The 25,307-nt window shown below is 40.7% G+C and overlaps 1 protein-coding gene across 1 annotated transcript in view; it reads left to right on the top strand.

Moving 5' to 3' along the window:
- Positions 1 to 347: 347 nt before the first annotated feature.
- Positions 348 to 25,307, top strand: part of LOC149846838 (signal recognition particle subunit SRP54 2) — a 51,390-nt gene continuing 26,430 nt past the window's right edge. Inside the window, exons 1-6 of the mRNA XM_089996605.1 lie at positions 348 to 419; positions 1,942 to 2,206; positions 3,365 to 3,464; positions 3,665 to 3,818; positions 19,448 to 19,598; positions 19,691 to 19,839. Of these exons, the coding sequence (XP_089852731.1) occupies positions 1,976 to 2,206; positions 3,365 to 3,464; positions 3,665 to 3,818; positions 19,448 to 19,598; positions 19,691 to 19,839 (785 nt within the window). The 5' untranslated portion in view covers positions 348 to 419; positions 1,942 to 1,975. The remainder of the gene's footprint in view (positions 420 to 1,941; positions 2,207 to 3,364; positions 3,465 to 3,664; positions 3,819 to 19,447; positions 19,599 to 19,690; positions 19,840 to 25,307) is intronic.

Genomic DNA, 25,307 nt, shown 5'->3' with positions numbered 1-25,307 from the left:
TATATGTCTTGTCAATTTTCACCTCGTTAACAAAATTGAAACTAAATTAAACTCATTTTTTCATGTTTTGTGGTCCTTTTTAACGAAAAACGTATTCATTATTTTAATCGTTTTTTGACGTTTAATTTATTTTTAACTATGATTATGAGTGGTTGGCAAAATCTCCGACTCGGGATCTCGTCTCACCCAACTCACCAGCTAAACGACTCAACGGTCCCGCTCTTTTTGATGACTTAATAAGTGGTCGAAGAATGGACCGGAGTCCATCTGAATCGTCCGGCTCTCATCATATCGGTTATGTTTTCCGTGTCTCCTCTTTAAATAAAAAAAGGCCACGCGATTTTCACGATTTTATCATAATTAGAGAAGGATCGAAGCAAGTCGAGGAAAAAGACGGCTCCGACCTTCGAATCTCACGGGTACCTGTCTCTCTCTCTCTCTCTCGATGCTTTTTCTGGAGATTTTTGGGTTCTTCCTGTAATTTTTTGGGGATTTTGGGTCCTGTTTTGGTTTTCTCAGTCGTTCGGTCCGTATCAATTAAAATTCATTTCAATTCTTTTGTTGGGTTCTCTTATTTTTTGCGTTTGTTTTGGAAATTTTATGAAAATATGTATGAATCTCGAGTACAATTTCGATAATTTCATTCTGTCTCTCTTGTGTGTGTGTGTGTGTGTGTGTGTGTGTGTGTGTGTTTAACTTCTTTTGGGTGGTCTAGTTTGGGATCTAACGGATCCATTCGGCGTTAACGTTTAACCTATCTAAGATCAATTGCATGCCCAGCCAATTTGCTTTTTCCCAATTTCAGCGGGGCAGATGGTGTTTGTTTATTTGCTTTTGATGCTATCTTTCGTTGTTGAACCACGCATTTCTCTGTTCTGATCCAGCATGATAATCAGATTCTGCTTTGAACTTTTGCCAATCGATCGACGAAATGTCTATAAGAGCCTGAGTGAATTTTGTTCTTTTTTCATTAGAATGCTTCCCACATTTTTATGGTTTCTCCCCCTCTTATGAGTGCGTTGATTTGGCAAGTAAAACTACCAGTGTTCTCATGCTTATTCGAACGCTTAGTTTGCATTATTTATGAAGTTAGTGTACCGCTGTGATCGTTTTCTCGTATGCGAGATAAAACTGTGAACCGTGTATAAGTTCATCAATTGACATTCTTGAAGATAGGTTTTGCATCGTTTAGTTTATCTAGAATGAATTTGCTGGAAATTCCTAAGTCCCCGATGTCTTTATTGAATATATGGTTGTTGATTGTTGCATGTTGATGGCTGCTCTCTTGGCGGAGATTTTTACATGACTATTAGCAAATAAGTTGATAAAAGGCTAGTTTGGAGTTCAAAAGATGAACCGACGAAAGATTTATGAACTTCAGCGTTTATGCTGATCGTTGAAGCTCCGAAGTTCATGCAGACCATGAGCTTGGTCAGGCTTGTTTGAAACGATGGAGTTCATGCAAATTGTGAATTTGGTAGAAACGGTGAAATTCTTGCATGAGGGGAACTTGATTAAGTTTTAATGTAAGAATGAAGTTGATGGAGAATGTGTACTTGGTCAGGTTTAGAAAACCAAACTTGCGATAAAGCATCTGCAGTTACACCCGTAGATGCTACAATGAGCGCTCAACCACCCGGTAGTTTGCACATAAAAATGTGTCAATTGAATTGAAGTAGGCATAAAAGCTTGGAATTCCTTGTATTGCAGAAAGGATAGTTGTAACTCTTCTCTTCTCTCATTCTTTTTAGTACTGTGAGACTAATGGTAGTTATAAAGGAGTGCATTGTCATCATTTCCTTTTTGTTTCATTTCTGTACAGATAATACAAGGAATTTGGTTGAAATAAGAAAAGGTCCTTATTCTTTTTAGAACTATGAGACTAATGGTAATTATAAAGACACACAATCATGATTTCCTTTTTGTTTCATTACTGTACAGATAATACAAGGAAGTGGTTTTGAAATAAGAAAAGATGGTTCTCGCTCAGCTAGGTGGGAGCATCTCTCGTGCTCTTCAGCAGATGAGCAATGCCACCATTATAGATGAGAAAGTTCTCAATGACTGCCTTAATGAGATCTCCAGGGCATTGCTTCAGGCAGATGTCCAATTTAAAATGGTCCGAGACATGCAGGTTAACATTAAGAAGATTGTTAACCTTGAAGATCTTGCTGCTGGACATAACAAGCGTCGCATAATTCAACACGTAAGTGTGCATTCTTTCTTTAGAACCACTGTATCAGAACCAGAGTTTGACTTGATTGATTTGATGTCTCTTTCTATTGTGGTTTCAGATATTGACTTGGATTAGACATGTCTAACTCATTTGATTATATGGATTCTCACTGGTTAGATTGAGTCCCATTCTTATTATAATTTCAATTTATGCTGACTAATTTCAGTTGTCTGATTTTATTCCTGATTACATTGGTCTTGAATTGTTGAGTTACTAGGACTGTTGGAATTTGACCACATTCTTGAACCAGACAATTGGTCAGATTGCTGCAAGAAATTATCATTATTTTTTGCATGGTTTTGTGCTCATCCTATATCTTGCTTGAACAAAATCTTAGTGAATAGTTTCATTTTGCATTGTCTAAACTTTGTTATTTTTACTGGTACCCAAATAAATCTCATATGTTTGCCAGCCGTTCTTTTCTAGTAAAGTTGCATCATCACTTAATGATCCCCCAATCAGCTTGTCTGTTGCACGTTTTCTTTTTAATTATCTAACCAATTATGGCTGTTGATAACACTTCTATTCACTGATTTTTTTGAGTCCTTTATTGATGTCCTTAAGAGTGGAGTCGAAGGGACCAGATGAACATGGAACTGATTATTAAATCGGTGACCATGAGGTGGACATTTTGATACTATCTATTTCCCCTCTATTAATGTTATGCAATTGAGAGATTCATTATGCACGATTATGTGTTGCTGTAATTGGATGCTAAACTCCTATTAAGGGTGAAGGATTCTGGAGTTCTGTTTGACTTGTGTAATGATGTAAAACACAGTTGATTATTGGTAGCTGACTCAACAATTGTAGTTTCCTTCTCAAATGTGCCTCTTTAAATGGATATAATTCATATGAGGAAAGGGGGACAAAGTTTACCTGTTTTCATTTAATTTTGTGCAATTTTCTTTGCCACAATAAGCATGAGATCTTTTTAGGTGAGTATTGTCTGATTAGGGCTGGTAGCTACTCTGATTCTGATCTATGATATTTTCATCTTCATAGGTCTCTGATTTTTATGTGCCTGATGTGCACTTGTTCAGCATCACCTATCTTTTCTTTGTTCTTTTATGTGCAAAAATTTCTTTTCGTTGTTGTTTTTTATGCATTGTATTGATAAGTTCACAGGCTGTATTCACTGAGCTATGCAAAATGTTGGATCCTGGGAAACCTTCATTCACTCCAAAGAAAGGAAAAACAAGTGTTATCATGTTTGTTGGCTTACAAGGTAACTTTTCACGTTTTTGGATCCTGAAAACTATATCAAAATTGTCTCGGGTTTGTTATCTGTGGTATTTGTTTCCACAACAGAATAATGGGATTTTGTTATTACTGAGTATATTGGATGCTTTTGTTAGTGATTCATTTCAACTTTGTTATTTGATTTGGATTCAGTTATCAATTCTATGTTCCTCTCAAAATTTGCAGGTTCTGGAAAAACCACAACTTGCACGAAATATGCATACTACCATCAAAAGAAAGGCTGGAAACCAGCTCTTGTCTGTGCAGATACTTTTAGGGCTGGCGCCTTTGATCAGCTGAAGCAAAATGCCACTAAAGCTAAGATTCCTTTTTATGGAAGGTATGAGACAGTTTTCAATTTTAAAATCTTTGGTCACAGCACCTAGTGCTTCTTGTACTTATTATTTTCTGTATGTAGCACTCATAGATGAAATATTATCTGGTTCTAAGTGTAATGATATCTCCAAGAACTAAATGCAATGCCTACTAGGTCAAGATCACAACACATACCACAAAGGGGTACTCACAAGAGTCACAATAGCACACACTCACAATATTAAAATAAATAGTTTATTGATCATAAGAATGCATAAAACATGCATACCTCAATGGGGACCAAAAGTCCCATATATATACAAGATAGAGAGAAGGGAGAGAGACCAACTAGCTGTTGGGGAGCTCCTATCAAAATGAAATACAAAAAACAAAACAAAAAAGCTTAAATACAATCTAATAATACAAATAAAAAATATATATACTAAATATAAAATGCACATATATATACACATACATCTCTTAACACTATCCTTCAACCTTACAGTGACATCATCGAAAGTTTGTCAAAGAGAAAATAAAATCTAGGAGATGCCTAGAATATCTAGCTGACTAGCTGGTCAAAATGAAATACAAAAAACAGAAAAAAAAAAAACTAAACACAATCTAATAATAAAAATAAAAAATATATATTAAATACAAAATACATATATATATATATGTACATATGTATATAAACATACATCTCTTAACACTATCCTTCAAACTTACAGTAAGATCACCGAATGTTTGCCAAGGAAAAAATAAAATCTAGAAGGTAGCACCTTGGTGAATGATATGGTCGTCTTCAAGTACTCCTCTCGAATATATTGACAATCTATCTCAATGTAATTAGTCCTATCATAAAACGTATGGTAGCCGACTACTCAAACGACACTCTTGTTATCATTGCAAAGCTTTGACGGCTCATTAGATACACCCTCATATCTTCAAGTAGTCGTTTTAACCATATAACTTCTGATGTAACGGTGGTCATTGCTCGGTACTTGGCTTCTGTTGATGAAAGAAAATTTTTTTGTTGTTTTTTGCACTTTCACAACATTAGCGAGTCACCTAAAACACAAAAAATAGTAGTTGAGCAACGATCATTAGGATCCCTTCCTCAATCTGAATCAGAGTACACAACTAAATCAAGAGAGGAGGAAGATGTCAAAAGTCTGAGAAGAAATGAAATTGTATTTAGCAAATGAAAGAGATTTCTTTTTTTCAAGTATGTAATCAATACAATTAATATTCTCATTATTACAAAAATTTTCCGAACAAGAAAAATATGAAACTTTAAGGTGTGTTTGATTGCTTGTCCTAGATTGGACGGAATAACAGAACATAACAAACAAAACGCATGTTCTGTGACAATTGTACTACATCTAGCATTTGTTTCAATTGGACAATAAGTTGTGTTCCTTGTGTCCAGCGTTTGATTTTTATGTTGTGCAGACAACTTGGACACATATAGATAATGAGTCAGATAACTTCGTTTTGGATCATACGACTCCATTTGACCCACCATACGAGTGTTTTAACATGTTTATTATGGATTTTAGCTCTAGATATGGATCTCAGATTGGATCTAGATACCAAAAAATGTTTACAATTTGGGTAATTTGAGAAAAATTAGAATTGATATTTTTTTATATATACATGCTTTAATTAGTGTCATTATCAAAAAATTATGGATTTTAGACATGAATATGAATCTCAAACTGGATCACAGTAACAAAAAATGTTTAAATTTTTTATAATTTGAGAAAAAAATAAGAATTTATAAATTTTTATATACAAATGAAAAAACCATAAATAAATCATAAAATCAAAGAAACTATAAATAAACCATAAAAATAAATATAAAAATCCCTGATTCAAACCCTAATAAAAAAATCAAAGAAAAATAACCCTAATCAAATTAACTATAAAAAGCACTAATTAAAGAAATTTGATTCAAAGTTCTAAATAAATAAAATCAAAGGAAAAAGCCATAATCAAAGCAAAGAAAAACCCTAATCAAGTTAAATATCAAAACCCAAATTTGATTCAAAGCCCTAATCAAAGAAAAAAACACCCTAATCAAATTAAAGAAAAGCCTTAATCAAATTAAATATCAAAATCCCTAATTAAAGATATCTAATTCAAAGCCCTAATCAAAGAAATTCTATTAAATCCCTAATTTAAACCCTAATGAAATTAACTATAAAAATCTCTAATTAAAGAAATTTGATTTAAAGCCCTAATCAAAGAAAAACCTATCAAATCAAAGAGAGAGAGAGAGAGAGAGAAAGAAGGGGAAGAAAGAAGAAAAGGGGGAGAGAGAAAGAGAGAAGAAGGGGAAGAAAGAAGAAAAGGTGGGAGAGAGACCCCTTGCCCCAACTTTTTTTTATCTGCATCCCCCCCCCCCACCGGTTTATGTTCTCAACATAACCGGAATCGCCGTTCCATGGATGCACGACTGCCGCGTTCAGAGTTTGATTACCACGGTGTCACGCAGGACGTGCAATCAAACACGCCCTTAGATACACAAGGATGACTTAATCATTTATGTCAAAGCTCAAAATCACTATATTTGACAATATTACAAAAAAAATTAAATAGCTCAATAAAGTCCATGTAGTAGAGGCTTCATTTTTTATGGCCTTGCCCAATCAACTTCCCTGATCGGCGATCTTGCACCCAATAATTATTTCATAAGGAAACATCATGCCCATGGTCAGAAATTTGAGAAATTGAAAGAAGGTTTAAATGTACTTTTGGAATATGCCTAATATTTGAAACAAAAAACCTTTTAGAATTTTTAAGAGTCTTATCAATATTTTATATGCCCTTTATGTGTAAAGAAGTTTCATTGGCCATGGAGACAAAAGAGTCGTATGAATTGGTGCGACAATCGGAAACGAGATTAACATTTTGGTCATGAGAAAAGATGTTCCCAAATCTAAGAGCCAAGAATTCATATCGGGAGGGGAAGAAGTGGAGACCGCGGCACCGGTGGTGGTGGATGAAGCTTTGAGAAGCGGTTTTAGAATCTCCACCAATTGAGACAAAGAGAGAGAGAGAGAGAGAGAGAGAGAGAGAGAGAGAGAGATTTGATGCTTTTGGAACCATCATTGAATCCATTCTTTTATCTTTCTTGGGAAGGAACCGAAGTCGCTCTCTTTTCGTCCACCTTCTTCAATTTAGGGAAATATGGTTTGATGTGTGCCGGTTCTATACAAAAATGGCAAATAATTTTTTTCTTCTCGTCACCATCTTATTGGAATTTGTTGAAGTGTTGAGGCTTGTAAGCTTTGATATTGGAACCGGGCCTAGATATGGCCAACGGTTTCTTTGGGTTCTTTTGGCTCCATAAATGACTTGAGCCTTGTTTCCTTCATACATGCTTCTGCCAAAACTTCATGCAGTCTCACGACATTGTATGATGGTTATACACGCTTGTTTATATTCAGGTCTCAATCCTTTCATGAATTGAAAGTTCTTGAACACGCTTATTCCATTATTTTGAGTCATTAGGTGTGTCTCATATAGGATCATGTCTAGCCATCTCATCCCACAATCTTTTTAATTTCCCATAATATTCTCTAACGGTTTGATCACCTTGCTTGCATGAGTGAATCTTGTCTATAAGCTCCCACAAGTAGGCGGCATCCTTTGGAGTGTATATCTCCTTTAAAAAGTCCATGCTTCATCAGCCCTCTCAAAGCTCAAAATATTAGCACATGGATCTTGGTTCATGCTATTCATAAACCATGAGAGAACCTTAGCATGGCTCACTTTCCATTCTCTCAAGGCTTTCCAGTAATCAAACATAATCTTCTCCTTTTCACCATCCTTTAGAGCTTCTTCAACTCCATTCACATTTTTGGTAAGAGTAAGTTGAGGTTCTGAAGTATAACCATCGACTAAATGCCATCCTTCTTTTCTCACAAGGAATTGCCTCATCACCATGGCCCACATGTTGTAATTGTTCCCATCGAATTTGATAGGGAAGATGGTGACAACCTTATTTTCAACCATTGAGGTAGTATGAAAAAAAGTAGAACAACATAGAGAGAGTGAAGAGAAGGATAAAGGGAGACGAATGCACGGAAAAAAATCTCACCATGAACACACAAGCATCACGAGCACTTGTAAATGTAGAGACTGCCAATTCTTTATGACAATTGCAAGAACAAGGTAACAAGAGCCAATGGCTATAATACCATGTAATGATGTCTCCAAGAACCAAATACAATGCCTACTAGGGCAAGATCACAACACATCCCACAACGGGGTACTTACAAGAGTAACAATAGCATACACTCACAATATATATTTTGTGGATCATAAAAATGCATCAAACATGCATACCTCAATGGGGACCAAAAGTCTCATATATATATACAAGATAGAGAGAAGGGAGAGAGACCAACTAGCCATTGGGATGCCCCAATGGCTAGCTGGTCAAAATGAAATACAAAAAACAAAAAAAAAGCCTAAATACAATCTAATAATAAAAATTATATATATATATATATGTACACATGTACATAAAAATACATCTCTTAACACTAAGAAGCTATGTCACAGGGACTTGGCATAGAGGCCGCCGCACCTGCGTCGATGCGACGTCCTGCGTCGACGCGACGTGGGTGCGAGTGCCGCACCTGGTGCGGTCAACCCGCACCCAAGGTTATTTTTGTCCAAAATAGTTGCACTAAAAAAACATTTAATTATTTAAAGTTTTGTCCCATATACAAAGCTTTGAAAGTTTGAAATGTTGTGCATTAAATGTTTTGAGCTACATACATTCTTTTACTGTTTTTAAAAAGCTTTGTCATAAAAAGTTGAGCCATTACATTCTTTTATACATTTTATAGAGCTTTGTCATAAATGCATTAATAAAAAAAGTAAAAACTGCATTGGAATGAATTTCTATATTAAATGGGGAGAACCAAGTAGGTCGGATTCTGTATTAAATGTACTTTTGTATTTGTAGAGTGGTATACCTGGGCAGTGGAAGAATGTGCGAGAGAGAGAGAGTCAATTTTTTCATATTCAACAATTAGGTCTAATCACCTATTTAAGTAGTGATTAGCCTTAAAAGAAAAATTACATTAAGGTCCATTATTTTTATAAAATGCAAAGAACCACCTTAAGCATTCGACTAATCTTAACACTCTCCCTCAAGTTGGAGCACATATATCAATCATGCTCAGCTTGCCGCAACATTTTGAGAAGTTGGGCCTGGCAAGAGGCTTTGTAAAAATATCTACAACTTGATCTTCAGAGATTACATGCTTAGTAGAGATATGTCCAGCTTGAACCATATCTCGTATGTAGTGACAGTCAACTTCAATATGTTTTGTCCTCATGAAAAACCGGATTATTTGCTATATATGTGGCTGCCTTGTTATCACACATCATCACCATAGAAGATAGGACCTTCACTTGAAGATCAGTCAGCACTGTTCGAACCCACATTAATTCAGCGGCGGTTTGAGCCATAGCTCTATATTCTGATTTAGCACTTGACCTAGCAACCGCAGTTTGCTTCTTGCTTCTCCAGGAAACTAAGTTACCTCCTACAAAAACACATAATCCTGTGGTAGATTTTCTATCCTCTACAGACTCAGCATAATCAGCATCAGAATAAGTGATTACCTCCAGAGTGCTTCCTTTCTTGAATAACAACCCTTTTCCAGGAGAGGATTTTAAGTACCTAAGTATCATCATTATAGCATTCCAATGTACCTCAGTCGGTTTGTCCATGAATTGACTAACCTTGCTTACAGTTAGAGCGATGTCGGGTCTAGTAACTGTCACATACAGTAACTTTCCTACCAATGAGTGATGGCTCTTACTGTCAACAGGTTTTGACCTCTCATCCAACAAATGAACTTTGCTCTCCATAAGGATATTTGCTGGTTTAGCTCCCAACATTCCTATTTCTTTTAGTAAATCAAGAACATACTTCCGTTGTGACAGAACCACACCCTCACTGCCCCTGGTCACTTCTATGCCCAGAAAATATCTAAGGAACTCAAGGTCTTTAGTAACAAAATGTTTTTGAAGATGGGCCTTTGTAGCTGCAATATCATTCATGTTATCTCCTGTAAGGATGATGTCATCCACATATACCACCATAACAACTATAAGTTAGTTTTCTTAATGAATAATGTGTGATCTGACGTTGATCTATTAAAACTAAAATTTGACATCACCTCAAACAACTTTTGAAACCAAGCCCGTGGACTCTGCTTTAGACCATATATCGCCTTTCTTAATCTACACACCTTTTGACACTCCCCCTCAACCTCGAACACAGGAGGTTGCTGCATGTAAACTGTCTCAGACAAATCTCCATACAAGAATGCATTTTTCACATCGAGTTGACAGAGACTCCATCCACGGTGAACAGCTACAAACAGAACAAGACGAATGGTGCCCATTCGTGCAACAGGAGAAAATGTCTCAAAGAAATCAACCCCATATGTCTGAGTATATCCTTTTGCTACTAATCTGGCCTTATACCTCTCAATTGAACCATCTGAATTATACTTAATAGTATATACCCATTTGCATCCAACAATGTCCACATCTCCTGGGGAATCAACGAGGTCCCATGTCTGTTGAGACAGTAAAACATCTATTTCATCTTGCATAGCCTGCTTCCATCGGTTATCGAGGACTGCCTTTTGATAACTCATTGGAATAGTTTCAGCTGATAAGGTTGAAATAAAAGCTTTCATCTGATTGCCGAGTCTAGCATTGGACACAAACTTAGAAATAGGGTGAAAGGTACATTGTCGTGTCCCCTTCCACAGAGCAATTGGCCTGTCATCATCAGCATGAATATCGTTGCTATCAGGAGTACTTACCTTAGGGGAAGAAGAAGATGGAAGCACCAGAGAAGATGGAGGTCTACGCACATACACCAATGGAGGATTGTGAAACCGTGAAGTAGGTGGAGTTGTATGCGAAAAAGAAAGCGTTGATTCCAAAGGGAAAGGAGGAATAAGAAGTGGAAAAGAATCATTTTGATCAGCTTGCAGCCGAGTACCAGTACTAGAATAGTATGGAATAGACTCCAAGAAGGATACATCCGCACTGACATATTCCCGACGAGAGATTGGATCATAACATCGATACCCCTTTTGGTTTTTTGGATAGCCTATAAATATACATTTAATGGCTTGAGGTGCTAACTTATCACGACCAGGTCTAAGTTTGTGCACAAAGCAAACACACCCGAATACCTTAGACAAAAGAGGAAATAGGGGTGCACTAGGATATAGAATTTGTAAAGGAATTTGGTCTTCCACAGACGATGAAGGCATACGGTTGATCAAATAACAAGCCGTAGTAACTGCATCACCCCAATATAAGGCAGGAACATGGGATTGGATCATAAGAGTTCGTGCTATGTCAAGAAGATGCCTATGTTTTCGTTCAACCACCCAATTTTGTTGAGAAGTAGCACAAGAGGTTTGAGGTTGAATTCCATGATCCCGGTAAAATTGCAATAGAGCTGTTGTTTTAAATTCAAGAGCATTGTCAGTGCGAATAATCTTGACAACTGAATCAAACTGAGTTTTTATTTCAATGACCAAAGATTTTAGAATATCTGGAACTTCAGGTTGGGTGGATGAAATGGAAAAGTGCTACTGGAGTGTTGTGCGATCGTAGAATGCTATTGCGGTTGAAAGGAAAGTTTTATAGGACGACTATTAGACCCGCTTTACTATATGGTACGGAATGTTGGGCTGCCAAGAGACATCATATTCAAAAAATGAGTGTAGCTGAGATGCGGATGCTTAGATGGATGTGTGGAAATACAATAAAAGATAAGATTCGGAACGAAGAGATACGTAAGAAGGTAGGTGTTGCACCCATTGAGAATAAGATGCGAGAGAATCGTTTACGGTGGTTTGGACATATTCGGCGAAGGCCTAATGATGCTCCAGTTAGAAGGTTGGAGAAATGGGAAAATATATTAGTTAAAAGAGGTAGGGGTAGGCCTAGGAAGACTTGGATGGAGATGATAGGAAAGGATATGAATGCTTTGAACCTCACCGAGGACATGGCGTTGGATAGAAATGATTGGAGGAAAAGGATTCATGTGGAAGACCCAAAATGAATTTTTTTTTTGGTTCATATCGCTGACCCCAATTGTTTTGGGATGAAGGCGTAGTTGTTGTTGTTGTTGTTTGTTGTTGGAACTTCAGATCTTTCTTTTATTAAGAACACCCAAGATAACTTAGAGAAATCATCGACAATGACTAAATAATGACACTGAGTCCTGGTAGGAATCTTACTAGGACCCCATACATCAACATGAAGAAGTTCAAAGACCTTATTACTGGACTGACTCTGACTAGAAGGGAACAAACTCCGATGATGCTTGCCCAACTGACATGCTTCACACTGGAATGATGTAGTAGATAGAAACTGAGGAATGACACGACGAAGCTTCAACAATGAAGGATATCCAAGACGACGATGCCACTGAATAGGACTCGAAGAAGAATCAACTGCAACATAGTTGTTTACCATAGGGTGATGTAGGTAGTAGACTCCATTTTCTTCATAGCCTCCACCTATCTTCTTCCCCGTCAGCAGATCCTGAAAATGACAACACAAGATCAAATATCACCCTACAATTTAGCTCTTTTGTAAGACAACTCACTGAGAGTAAACTTTGAGGAAATGAAGGAGCATGGACATTTTTCAACTGCAAGGAAGAGGATATAGAGACATTTCCCTGACCGATAACCGGGGAGGAACTCCCATCAGCTAATGAGACTCCCCGATGTGCAGTAATAGCTTTTAAATTTGAAATTTTTTGAGAGTTTCCATAAAGATGTCTAGAAGCACCAGAGTCAATAATCCACTTACTATCAGTGGAAGAACGATGGTCTCCGAGAGAGTAGGCCAACCAGTTAAAGGAGAAGAACTTGAAGGACGATGAGAGACCAACTCTTCATATTCTGCACGACTGAGAGTGATAGATTCACTAGGAGAATTGGTTTCATGCTCCACCTCCAGTTTTGTAGCATTAGCTTTTGGAGCATTTTGCTTCAACGGAGAGACTGCAAGCCGTCTATGTTTATCCCAGCACCGATCTTCTAAATGTCCTGATTTTCCACAATAGGTACATTGGAGTTTACCTCTACCTCTCATACCTCTTCCACGACCTCTGCCTCTAACATTCATAAGATTTCCTCGTCCATAACTAGATGGAACACCCAAAGCAGATGACTGAGATGCATGTTGAGATTATGGAAGAGAGATGGCAAGTTTGCTCAACCGATTGTATGCATCAGCAAGGGTAGAAACATTAGATCCGTTCAACATTTGGACTTTAGCAACTGTGAATTCTGATGATAGGCTTGTGAGGAACCGAGCAACCATAGTTTGTTCTTGATGGTCCTTCTGGATTGAGCAACACAGAGGTCTATGAGCATTCAGTCTCTCAAACGCAGCCTTAACAAATGCATATTACAGGGACAAGGTCTGATCACCATGCTGTAAATTATATATCTCTTGTTCAACTTAGAGAATACGACTCACATTCGTCTCTTGAGAATATGTATCTCGAAGATTATCCCACATTTTTTTAGCTGTATTATAATAGATTAGGCCATCTGCAATATGTGGTTCAATACTATTCATGATCCATGACATCACAATGTCATTATCTTCTTCCCAAGTAGTATACTTTTCACTTTTATCATTTGGCTTAGATTCCAATAAAATGTGTTTTCTACGATGTCCAGACACCGACATCATAAACATCCTAGACCACCTGGCATAGTTTGTTTCATTCAATTTAACCGACGAACCATATGAGAAAGGATTGGCAAAGGCCTTGTATTCCCCAATAGCCTCATTCTTGTAATTAGATTTGGAAGCTTCACCCATAATATTTAAACCACGATACACTGATGAACGAGGATGGTTTTCGCAACACGACACCCAGATTTGTGTAAGACGAACAATAATAAACTGATCTGTGTTCCAAAAAAAAACTGTAGATTCAACCTTCAGATCTGTGACAGACTTTACGCAGATCAACAAAAAAAAACTGCTTTAATAGGCAACGACGACACCCTTCAGATCTGTGTCAGATTTTACACAGTTCAACGACAAAATAGAGACTGCTTCTTGCTGTCATTCCATCCTTATCAAACACGAGCAAAGTTAATCCCTGTCTCCCACTCTACGACATCAGCGTAGTGTGCATATCCACACTCACCAGATCGGGTCGACTAAACATCCATTGTAGATCTGAGTGGGCTTTGCAACGATTTGTAGATCTGATTACAGATCTGAGTCATGACGTTGGTCAGACTACAGATCTGTTATCAGATCTCTACCAAAATAAAACCAATCAACTAAGCCTTACCCGATCGTCAGCATGTGATCTCCCTTCACGCGATCTTCAGATTCACACGAACGTTACCCGATCCTTTTGCACGTGATCTCCCGATCCACAGTTGCACGATTTTCTTCACGTAGGGATTGAAGAAGATCGAGAGGTCACGTTTCCAGGAGCGTTGGCTCTGATACCATGTAGAGTGGTATACCTGGGCAATGGAAGAATGTGCGCGCGCGCGCGCGCGCGCGAGAGAGAGAGAGAGAGAGAGAGAGAGAGAGAGAGAGTCGATTTTTTCATATTCAACAATTAGGTCTAATCACCTATTTAAGTAGTGATTAGCCTTAAAAGAAAAATTACACTAAGGTCCATTATTTTTATAAAATACAAAGAACCACCTTAAGCATTCGACTAATCTTAACAGTATTAAATGGGGGGAACCGAGTAGGTCAAACTTATGTATTAAATGCATTAATGAAAAAAAGTGAAAATTGCATTGGAATGGACTTTTGTATTAAATGTATATAAATCCAAATCTGATTAAGCAATACCCAATTAAAATTTTGATTAAGCAATACTTCTAAATTTTGTATTGTTTCTGGTGAAAAACAGATTTTTTTATTGAGTGCTTGTTTTATGGATAAGTTTTATATATACATATATTAAATTATTAATATATATATATATATATATACCCTCCCGCACTTCCGCTGTAACGCCCCGGATTTCCAAAACAAAGCTAAGTTTAAAATTTTCATGAATTTCTTTTTTTTTTCTTTCTTTGCAGCGGAACTTAGAAAAGCTTTTAGCAGCGGAATAAGACGATAATGAGTCGTCAGTTTTAGAAAACCCCGAGCACGTTGCAGGTATGTGGCCAAGCAACTCATTGACCACCAAAGTGTTCCATTTTATCGAAAACCACTTGTTTATTACAACATCACTGCTTAGAAAAGCAGTATAGGTTCAATAAAAGGAAGCAGTACAACTCTGTCTAGAGAAACCCTGGAACTCGATGCCGCCTTGCTCCGCATATCGCCACGCAGGTCCAACACCTGAAATCCCCATTAAACGGGGTCAGAACCACTGATGGTCTGGTAAGCATGCAGTCATACATCCATTCAACTCAAATATGATAATGACCACTCAGGGTCGCAATGCGCAATAACGACGCTCAAGCCTCCAAGACTTAGCGTATTTCGCAAGAGCCTCCTCAGGGCTATGAGTTGAGCATCCGCTCAAGTCCTCATGACTTAGAGCAAGCCTTTTCAGGGCTGTGATTTGAATAGCCGCTTAAGTCTCCATGACTTAGCCATGACCTCTACCGGGTCTCAAAGTGATGTCTAGCTCAAGTCTTCATACTTGGCACATCCGTATCCCACGCATCTAAGGACAACTCCTCGAGCTTCGCTTAGTCGTGCGGATACAACACGGGTCTTTGCCCAGTCGGTCCAGTAGTATACCGAACATGACACCTTCACAAAGGTTATGCAGGACTGACTCAACACGTCATCCACTCATACATTCAAAACATCGCTGTACCTAGAACTAATGCATTGCTTGATAATTAACCGCTCCCGCCTTTGGTACGCAGGTAGAGCTATTGTCCGGGCATCAACGCGACGTTCTGGGGGTTGATTATTCTATGTATTTTAGATACCCCAGAGGCCTGTTGACCCTATCCATAGTAGGGCAGTGCGTTTCAACTGGGAGAATCCTACTAGGCCCATATTCGGATGCATCCTCTACTTGCAGTAGTTGGGTTCAATCCTTAGATCTTAAGGATAACCACGACCCCAAAACCCATGAGTGACTGAGGCCATCGTGGACTCTATCAGGTCCAAAGTAAAATACATGTCACTCAAGGCTGTACCATCACTGTCATTCCACAGTGAGCATAATTCCTGAAGGGGTCTGCCAGTCTTACAATTACTTGGACAGAATCTGCATGCCATTTAGGCAGCTCGTGCTTTCAGCACTACGGGAGTATGTACCCGACCCCATTCAGTCTTCCCCAACACAGTCATTACTGAGGGGGTACCCCTAACACGATCTTCAACCGCGGGGTATGTGCGACCTTAAGTCTTATTCATATGCATGCAGAACACCGCTCTTTGGCACTTCGGCCACCACGAGCATCACACATCTTTGGGTGGAAACAACACACTCTGGCTCTTCGGCCCTTACGAGTCTGGTTGTGTAACCGTTCTCAATGAGCATGCATATGACTCGATCTAAATAGATCGGCTACTCGGCGTATTTTTACGCAACGAGTCCAAACCTAGCAAAGGCGCAACCTCTACTCCGGCTCAGCGGCCCTTACGAGCAAGGTGCCCTTGCAGGCACAAGGATACGAGCCGATCTGGCATCGTTCCATCAACGGACATCATTATGCCGTTCCATTGGTTCCGGCAGCTCTTCTGCCAACCATTTCGTCAGCACCTCCCCTGCTCTACCGGCAGTGGTGCGACGAACCCTTCTACGTTGTAGAGGGCAAACCATGAACTGGGTAGCACTCTGCTATATGTCAGAGTATCCTGCTACGTTCTTTCTGAGTTATTCTTAGCTTCTTCAGAAATTTCAGCAGCACTTCCTCTCTTTTACGGAGAAAGCGTGCGTTTCTTTTATCCATTTCAGCGGCATCTCCCCTCTTTGGTAGGAAATCGCCACGCTTAATTCGGGAAATGGATGCGCACCGTTGTGCGTACTTTGCATCCATCAAGGTTGCAGGAACCCTTGGCCATAGCCAGGCCATACGAAATTGACTTAGTCATTACGTAAAGAGCATTTTGCCAAAAACCGAAGCCTTTCCAATAGGGGCTTCATTCGTCAAGCAGAATCTTGAACGAGGAGCGGTCAAGGAATCGCATGGGCGATTTGGAGTTGATCTCCATTTGAACGCTCATTTATGCGCTATATATGTAGTATAAGCAGAAGCCTGTGCTTTATACAGCGGCGGCGTAAAGAAATGCATATACTATTGTTCAGGGTGTGTAACTGAACGAAATATTCTACATATATAACAAAGCAGAAGCCTTGGCATCGTTCGACGCGACGGCGTAAGTAAATACATAATCGGAAGTGCAGTAATCGGAAGTGCAGAAAACAGGGAACCTTGGCATCATACGACGCGACGGCAAAGGTAAATTACATAGCCTGTGCGATATAAGACGCGTCGGCAGAATCAGCAGATATACACCTAGATCCGCATCCAACGATAGTTACGAGGCGAGCGGGTGAACACCGAAGTGTCCTAAAGGGCTCAACCAAGAACTAAAGCGAGATACCATTTTGAAGAACGCATATACTGCGTGTTTGAACATAGATATATCCGACGATAGTTACGAGACGAGCGGGTGAACACCGAAGTGTCCAAAAAGGGCTCAATCAAGAACTAAAGTAAGATACTACTTCAGAAAGTATATTCTATATACAAACAGTCAAATACTTGAGAGAGATGGATCAACGAAGCGAACTTACTTCAAATCGTGGAAGAAACGGCTCCGGGTTGCTTCTTTGGCTTCGAGCCTTCCTTCGAGAGGTCAGACTAAGTCAGATGAAGCTGACTTAGTTGAGAAAGAGGTAGAGCAGGTCAAGCTACTCAACCTAAGTGGTTTGAACCAAACAGGGTTCGATCCAAGTCAACTGGGTTCAGCAGGTTCGAACTCAGCTCAAGTAGGCTAAGTCTGGGTTCAGAAATCCAAACCGGAATCTAGACCAAAAAGGACTTTGACTTTGACTTTAAACCCAACTAGGTTCAAGTCAAGTCAACTGGGTTTGGACCAGGTCAAGTGGGTTCAGACCCAGGTCAGGTGGGTTAGGACCAGGTCAGGTGGGCTAGGCTAGGTAGGGGAGGTTTGGAAAAGGAGGAGAGAGAGAGGGTTAGACGATTTTTCAAAGGAGGGGGGCTCCTCTATTTATAGATTCTGAAACTTGAGCCCCAAGTTTCAGAATTTCCATTTTGCCCTTGGGCTTTCTGAGAATCCCTTCCATGGAAGGTGCTGAAACATGCTGGAAGGCTCTGGAAGATGCTGGAAGGTGATGGAATATTCTAGAATATTTTCTGAGAAATATTCCAGTGGGTCCCACCAATATTTTCGTGGGTCCCGCAAGAATTTCGGGTTTTCGGCGATTTTTTTCCGAAAAATTCTAAGTACGCCATTATCTTCGTATTGATGCCACTAAGAAAGTTGGCTCGCAGGAATCCTTTGATTTTGTTCAGATAGGAAGTTATGACCTCCAGAGCGTTTGAGCATATATTCGTGAAGATACGAATATCTTAAGTATATCTGGGTCGCAGGAATCGGTTCGATTCGCTTTACGGTAAAAATGCTATTTTTCACTGAAGAATGCCTCAGGAATTTATTCAGAGTTATCTGAAAAATTGCGGGTCTTACACCCGCACCCAAGTTTTTCTAAAGTACTGCATCACCGTACCCGCACCCGTACCTACACCCGCACCTGCACCTATGTGACATAGCTAAGAAGAGTTGGATTAGAACCTCAGTAGTCAAAAGTGTGTCTAGCAATACCTTGGTGCATAGGCAACTGCCTAGTGAGAGGCATATACGGGTGTGTTGGTGTATGTGTAAACATTCTTATTGTACACATTCTACACCAGGTTTATCTTTGTCAGTGATTTTCTTTGTTTCCTTGTTAATCTATGACATGCCCTATCAGTTTTTTGTTAGTTCTTGGGGAGCATCATGTCAACACTGGATTTCATGGAATTAGTCAAATTTCAGACTATGTCACAGGGATTCGGCTAGCAGGGTGCCACACCCGCGTCGATGTGACGCGGGTGCGGGTGCGGCACCGGGTGCAGTGAATTAAAAAAAATTTGCCAAGATTTTTTTTTTTAATATATGTCACAGGGATTCTCCAACTAGGTGCCGCACCCGATGCGGTCAACCTGACCCTGGGTGCAGTCAACACACCCAGGGTCATTTATGTCCAACTTTTGGACTTTATATATATATATATATATATATATATATATTTTTTCCACACCCCCGCACTCGGGTTTTTTGGAAGTGCCACATCCCCGCACCCGCACCCATGTGACATAGATTTCAGATGTTGCTAAACTCAACGTCTTTTCTGAGTTTTGTGTGAACGCCTGAAAATCCTTCAGAGTGTATCTTTAGCCTTTACCACCTATAAAAATAGTGGAGTATTTTCTGTTGAATGCACCCTCATTGAATAAATGTTTGTTATTTATGCTAAATGCACTTGCCTGTTAAGGTGCTTTTACCACCTTTTCATATTGCTGACTTTCTGCATGATTTCTACAGCTATATGGAGTCAGATCCTGTGAAGATTGCTGTTGAAGGTGTGGAAAGATTTAAACAAGAAAATTGTGATCTTATTATTGTTGATACAAGTGGCCGACATAAGCAAGAGGCTGCCCTGTTTGAAGAAATGCGCCAAGTTTTTGAAGCAACAGTAACTTCTCAACTTTAACTCTTGCATGATTTGCTATTTTCGCAACTTGTTTTCAATAGTTTCTTACTGCTCGCTCCTTTTTTTTGCTCAAGAAACCAGATCTGGTGATATTTGTGATGGACAGCAGTATTGGGCAGGCTGCATTTGATCAAGCCCAAGCTTTCAAGCAAAGTGTTTCTGTTGGAGCTGTGATTGTTACTAAAATGGATGGCCACGCAAAAGGAGGTGGTGCGCTTAGCGCGTAAGTTTCCTATAGCTTTATCTGTTTTTTTAATTTTTCACACAATAGGCTCACCATTCTTGCTGGTAGAAAATATTCAGAAATTTCTGGGATGTTCTTAGAGAATTATGTAACTCATGGTTTTATAGCAGCTTTTCTACATTCTAGGTGGACACTGGTTTTGTGACTTCTTTATTCTTATACTTTCTTGTTTGGGTGTGGTTTCTTATTTTATGTGCCCAGTTTTCTTGATGGATGATCCTTCTTTGAGTTCGAGCTTGTGGACAAAAAATGAGTCTCCCTGCTTAGGAGTTTCACCTTTCAGAACTCTCTCTCTAACCCCACCCGACCCCCCTCTCCCTGCAGTGCATGCTCCCACCATGAGCTGCATGGCATGGTTGCGGAATCTTACCTGATACCGTATGTCACATAGGTGCGGGTGCGACAATGCGGCACTTTAAAAAAACTTAGGTGAGGGTGTAACGCCCCAAAATTGTGGACTTGAAACCTTTTATGAAAAAGGTTGAAAGCTTTGAAATCGATTACTTATCAGAGTTTAAAACAGAAGTTCAGTGAAAAATCATCTTTGAAGTAGCAAGTCCCTGGACCTTGGGCGCATTACAATGTTTTGCAACTCGAATATATATTTTATTGAAATGAAAAGAAGAATAAAGTTTTGGTAATACAGTTTTAGTAATCCAGAGTTTTAATCAGAAGAGATACTTTCAAAGAAACTTTATATCACATTTACCAAAGGTGTCCTCAGGAGCGCAACATCAGGGAAAAGGTTTCGCCTTGAACGCATCACGTCATCGTGCCATTGCAAGCTGTCTCAACCTGTTCACCACCTGCCCATGAAATGGGTCAGTCTCACAAGAGACTAGTAGGGGTGCCAAAGACAAAGAGGAACAAAGACTGCAATAAGCAAGATAATCGCTAGATCAAGCAGAAAAAGCAAGACTAGCAGACTAACCAAACGAACTGTGGAGTAAGTAAAACTCTAGTAAAGCAAACAGCTAAATACAAGAGCAATAAGGACCATAATACTAAACAAGCAACTATAGCGATCCAACTGATACTATAGGTGAAGAGTGACTAACTCTATCCAACAGTCAAAACAAAGCAATTGCATAAAGCAAACATTCATAACAATGCTCGCAATACATACAATTACCATTAGATGGTTCAGTCCATCGGCAAGTAACTACATTAATTGTAAGGCACAAGCTCTTGCATCACAAGCAATTCATAAGCTACACATGATAAGCAATCATACAGTAGCAGTTATATCACAATATGTAAGCAGCTTATAAGACAAGCGGCTACATCAGCCTTATTTGCCACCAGTTCGTAGATTACGAGCTATATGCAATCACATCAATCATAAGAGGCACACGCTAATGAATAAACATTTAACTAGTATGAGAAGCTAGTTATTACTAAGCAAAGACTGCGTAAGCAGTTTAACCAACTAGAGTAACGCCTCGACAGGCATGCATAGCTCAACGAGTAGCGTACTGAACTACCGAGTAAGCAATCAATCAATTCATGTTACAACACACATATCTCATAATCATGTGCGTAAGTTATATCTTGTTCTCATTATGAGCTGGCCATTGTGGGTACGCACAGGCAAAAACGTAGAAACAACCGAGATCGATTCGGGAGTCCATTATGTTATGTATTTTATTATACCCCGAATCACTGACTGAGTTCGCTCCTAAGGAGACGACCAATGGCCAAGAGAGTAAGTCCCCAAAGGCATATTGGGCCTATGGATGCATCCAACTTCTGCAGAAGTGTCAGGCGACTACCACCTAGGATAATTATGGTAGCCCCAATTCCCCTACCTCTGATGACTAGGAAAGCCAAACCTTTGTCCGTAATAGCCATTAATGGCTTGTGCATCAGAGTTTTGTACCATCCATCCTCTCTCTTGATTAACCATCTCGAAGGGGTACGACGGGGGTTTCTTAACCGCCGTCCCATTCTACATGCTTTGGTCTTTCGACCCATTCGAGCATCTTGCCTGTGAATGCGCATAATTGTCATTATGTGAATTACACGCAACACTGCACGTTCGAGGCAACCAGATACCTCTCATCTTACTCATCACAGTACGCAACGTACCTGTTCAAAAGTACAACCACGATGAGAGGGGTCAACCCATAGTGAGGATAGAAACATCACTCTTTTGTGATCTCAAACACGTGCCATTGCACGTTCGAGGTAAATATAGACCTCTCATCCTACTTATCGTAGTACGCAAAGTACCTGTTCAAAAGTACAACCACGATAAGAGGGGCATGGATTTCTCAGAAGAAATCCATCAACAATACTCTCACGAAGAAAGGAAAGGCGCTGCTATCTTAGTTTGGCCAAAAGGCTTAGTAATTAGGTCTTATATCAGAGGGGATATAGCACCGATCTAGCGATGGCGCAGGTACCCGATAGGACTCTCGCCCCACTCGTGCACATGCTCCTAAACAAAGTTATCCGAGTCGTATCAGATACGCGAACTGAAATTGTAACACACCTTTCCCAAATATATCGATTTGGGAGATCCAACCGCAATCTCGTAAAAGGCTTTCGAAATCTGCTTTGCAAAACTATACGTTTCGAAAATAGGTTGGTGCTTAAAAAGTCATCCTTTGGAGAACCGAGTGCATAGGTGTGCATCGTGTTTTTTAAGACAAATGAACAAGTTGAAATACGCTCGAAGCTGCACTCCGGGAGTGCAAGCTGACAAGGGGCAAAACCCGTGCATATCATAATATAATGGCAAATCGAGGAGCAAGACTCGATGTGCAAAACTGCACCTCAAGCGTAAAACACACAAGCCACACACGAGGTATGGAATCATACCTTGACCATCGAAACACACAAGCAGACAACTACGTAAGCAACTCACGAGGTATGGGATCCTATCCTGATTACGCAAGTGCAAAAGATGACTTGCGAGGCATGGAGTTGTACCTTGATTAAACAATAAGCGTAAGCAAGTAAAGGAGCATACGACAGAGATAAGAATACATATACGAGCAAAGCATATGCACGAAATGCAGCAGTAAAGTAAGGACGAACAACACATACAAAAAGTAAGTGCAAAAGCAAGCACGACTACAACAGGAACGTAAGGTAGTAAGTAGTAAGGTCATGGCGCATAAAGCGCGTGGCAACAAAAGTAAATGCAAAAATTAAAGTGCGAGAATTTATAGGAGGACCAGGATTGCATCCTGGAGTAAAAAGGCATACATATCCAAGTAAATGCCATGGCGTAAAACGCAGGGCAACAAAAAAATAAAGTACGAAAAAGTAAAGAGGACAAGGATCGCGAAACCGCATCCTTGAGTTAAAATGACATGAACTGTAAAGACATGAATTAAAAGTCTGGGCACATATAGCACGACATCAACAAAAAAGGAAAGTGCAAGAAAGTAAAGAAGATAAGGATCGCGAAACCGCGTCCTTGAATTAAAAGACATACGTATATATTTTATACGTATACATATATCATCGTCTTCTTTCATTTTTAGTTATCTTTCCTTATTTTAGCATTTATCTATTCATTGTCCATTTACTCAAGAATCCCCTACCTTGAGGGGTTGCGGGTCCTCGTACGCCTGCGGCGTAAGTAAGCTCGAGCCACTAAGGCGAGCTGGATCCACCGTTCAACCTGCGATGCTTAGAACATTAGTAACATGCCATAATACAAACGAGAAGCGGGTCTGGTAAGACCTGCAGTGGTACCAGACCCCAAATACGAGGGTAGGTAGGGAGCTAAGCTCCCTGCAGAAAAGCAACAGAGGCAGCAAGGCCTCCTGCAGGCTGCAGAGGTAGAAACTCTGTATCTGCCAACAAGGGTGCCAGAGGTAGGGGCCTTACCCCTACCTGGCAAAAAGGCAGCAGAGGCAAGGAGCAGGGGCTCCCTGCCTGCCAAAACAGAGAAAGGCAGGGAAGGGAGTAGAGGCTCCCTGCCAAACCTGCCACTATAAGATAGGACAGGGGGCGCAACCCCCTACTGGAAACGAGACAGGCAGGGACTCTGCCCCTGTCGGCAACAGGATCAAGGCATGGGGGTAAAGCCCCTTGCCGGCAAAACACAGGAAAGCAGGGAGAGCTTCGCCCCCTGCCGGGAAACACAAAAGCAGGGGGAACCTCGCCCCTGCCAGAAAACACAAGAGGGACAGGGGGAGAGGAACTCCCTCTCGACAAGACAAACGGCAGGGGGGCAGAGCCCCCTGCCGGCAAAACAAGAGGGACAAGGGGAGCGGAGCCCCCTGCTGACACAGCAAGAGGGGCAAGGGGAAGCGGAGCCCCTTGCCGACCGAACAAGGACAGGGGGAACGGAGCCCCCTGCCGACAAGAGGCGACGACAGGGGGCTCAGCCCCCCTGTCGACCGACTCCAAAAGGAAGGCAGGGGGTTAACCCCCTGCCGACAAGAGGCGACGATAGGGGGCTCATCCTCCCTGTCGGTCAACCCCTCACAAAGGAGAAGAAGAAGAGGGGAGGGTTTACCTCGGAAGACCGCAACAACGTGGGAGTCGAGGGGCCTTGAGGTCGCTGATGTTGAGTGCCAAAATCATCGTAGAAAGGGAGGAGCGCAGCAGTGGCAGCATCGACCGAACACAAGGAGATGAGGCAGAAAATGGGTGTTCTCGGGGTCGTCGAGGTTGGTCGTCGGTAGCTCCGATCGCCGGCGGCAGCACGAGAGTCATCGACCAGGGGAAACGGGAGAAGCCAGAGAGAGAAGAGCAGCAACGGTGCTATCGGCGACGGCTGCTGTCGTTAGGTGGCCACAGAAGAAGGGGAGCCGAGGACGGGGTTCCAGCAAGGCGTAGCCGGCGTCGAGGCTACTCCGATATTGGGTGGTGTCGGCCCAACACGAGAGAAAAAAGAGAAGACCGACAAGACTGTTGCCGACGGCAGCCGTCGATGGTCGCAGGGAGGTCGCCGGAACTCGGAGGCAGCCGGTGGCTTCCGTCGTCGGCGTCTTGCCGCCACGGGATGGAGACGGGAGAGGAGGAGAGAAGGGGCGATGACCGGCGATGGGTGGTCGTCAACGACAACGGTCGCGGGGGACGAGAGGATACGGGAGAGACGAAGTGGAGAGAGAAGGGGCGAGGGCTTTTGCCCCTCGTCTGAGGCGCCTGTGTCTTTTAAAAGACACAGGCTTCTCGATCATTCGAGAAGCCGGGTCGAGCTCGGGTCTGGGTCCAGCTCGGATCCGACACGACGGGCAGACCGCGACACGTGTTCGATTTTTTTTTACTGGACTTTACAGAGGGGGCACAAGAGGGTATATATATAATTTTTAACATTTAACAGTCACACTAATGAAATAAAAAACAATTATCATATCATCAATTCATTATGCATGCAATAAATCAAATTAACAAACTAGAATTCAATTCTTCATCATAAAAACTAACACCATAATTAAATCAACCTCAATATATTATGAAAACAATCAAACAAGTGAAACAGA

The sequence above is a fragment of the Nuphar pumila genome, chromosome 2 (assembly GCF_984573655.1).
Source record: "Nuphar pumila chromosome 2, dmNupPumi1.hap1.1, whole genome shotgun sequence".
Classification (NCBI taxonomy): domain Eukaryota; kingdom Viridiplantae; phylum Streptophyta; class Magnoliopsida; order Nymphaeales; family Nymphaeaceae; genus Nuphar; species Nuphar pumila.
The sequence above is the reverse complement of the archived record's forward strand: the minus strand, read 5'-3'. Positions and strand labels throughout refer to the sequence as shown.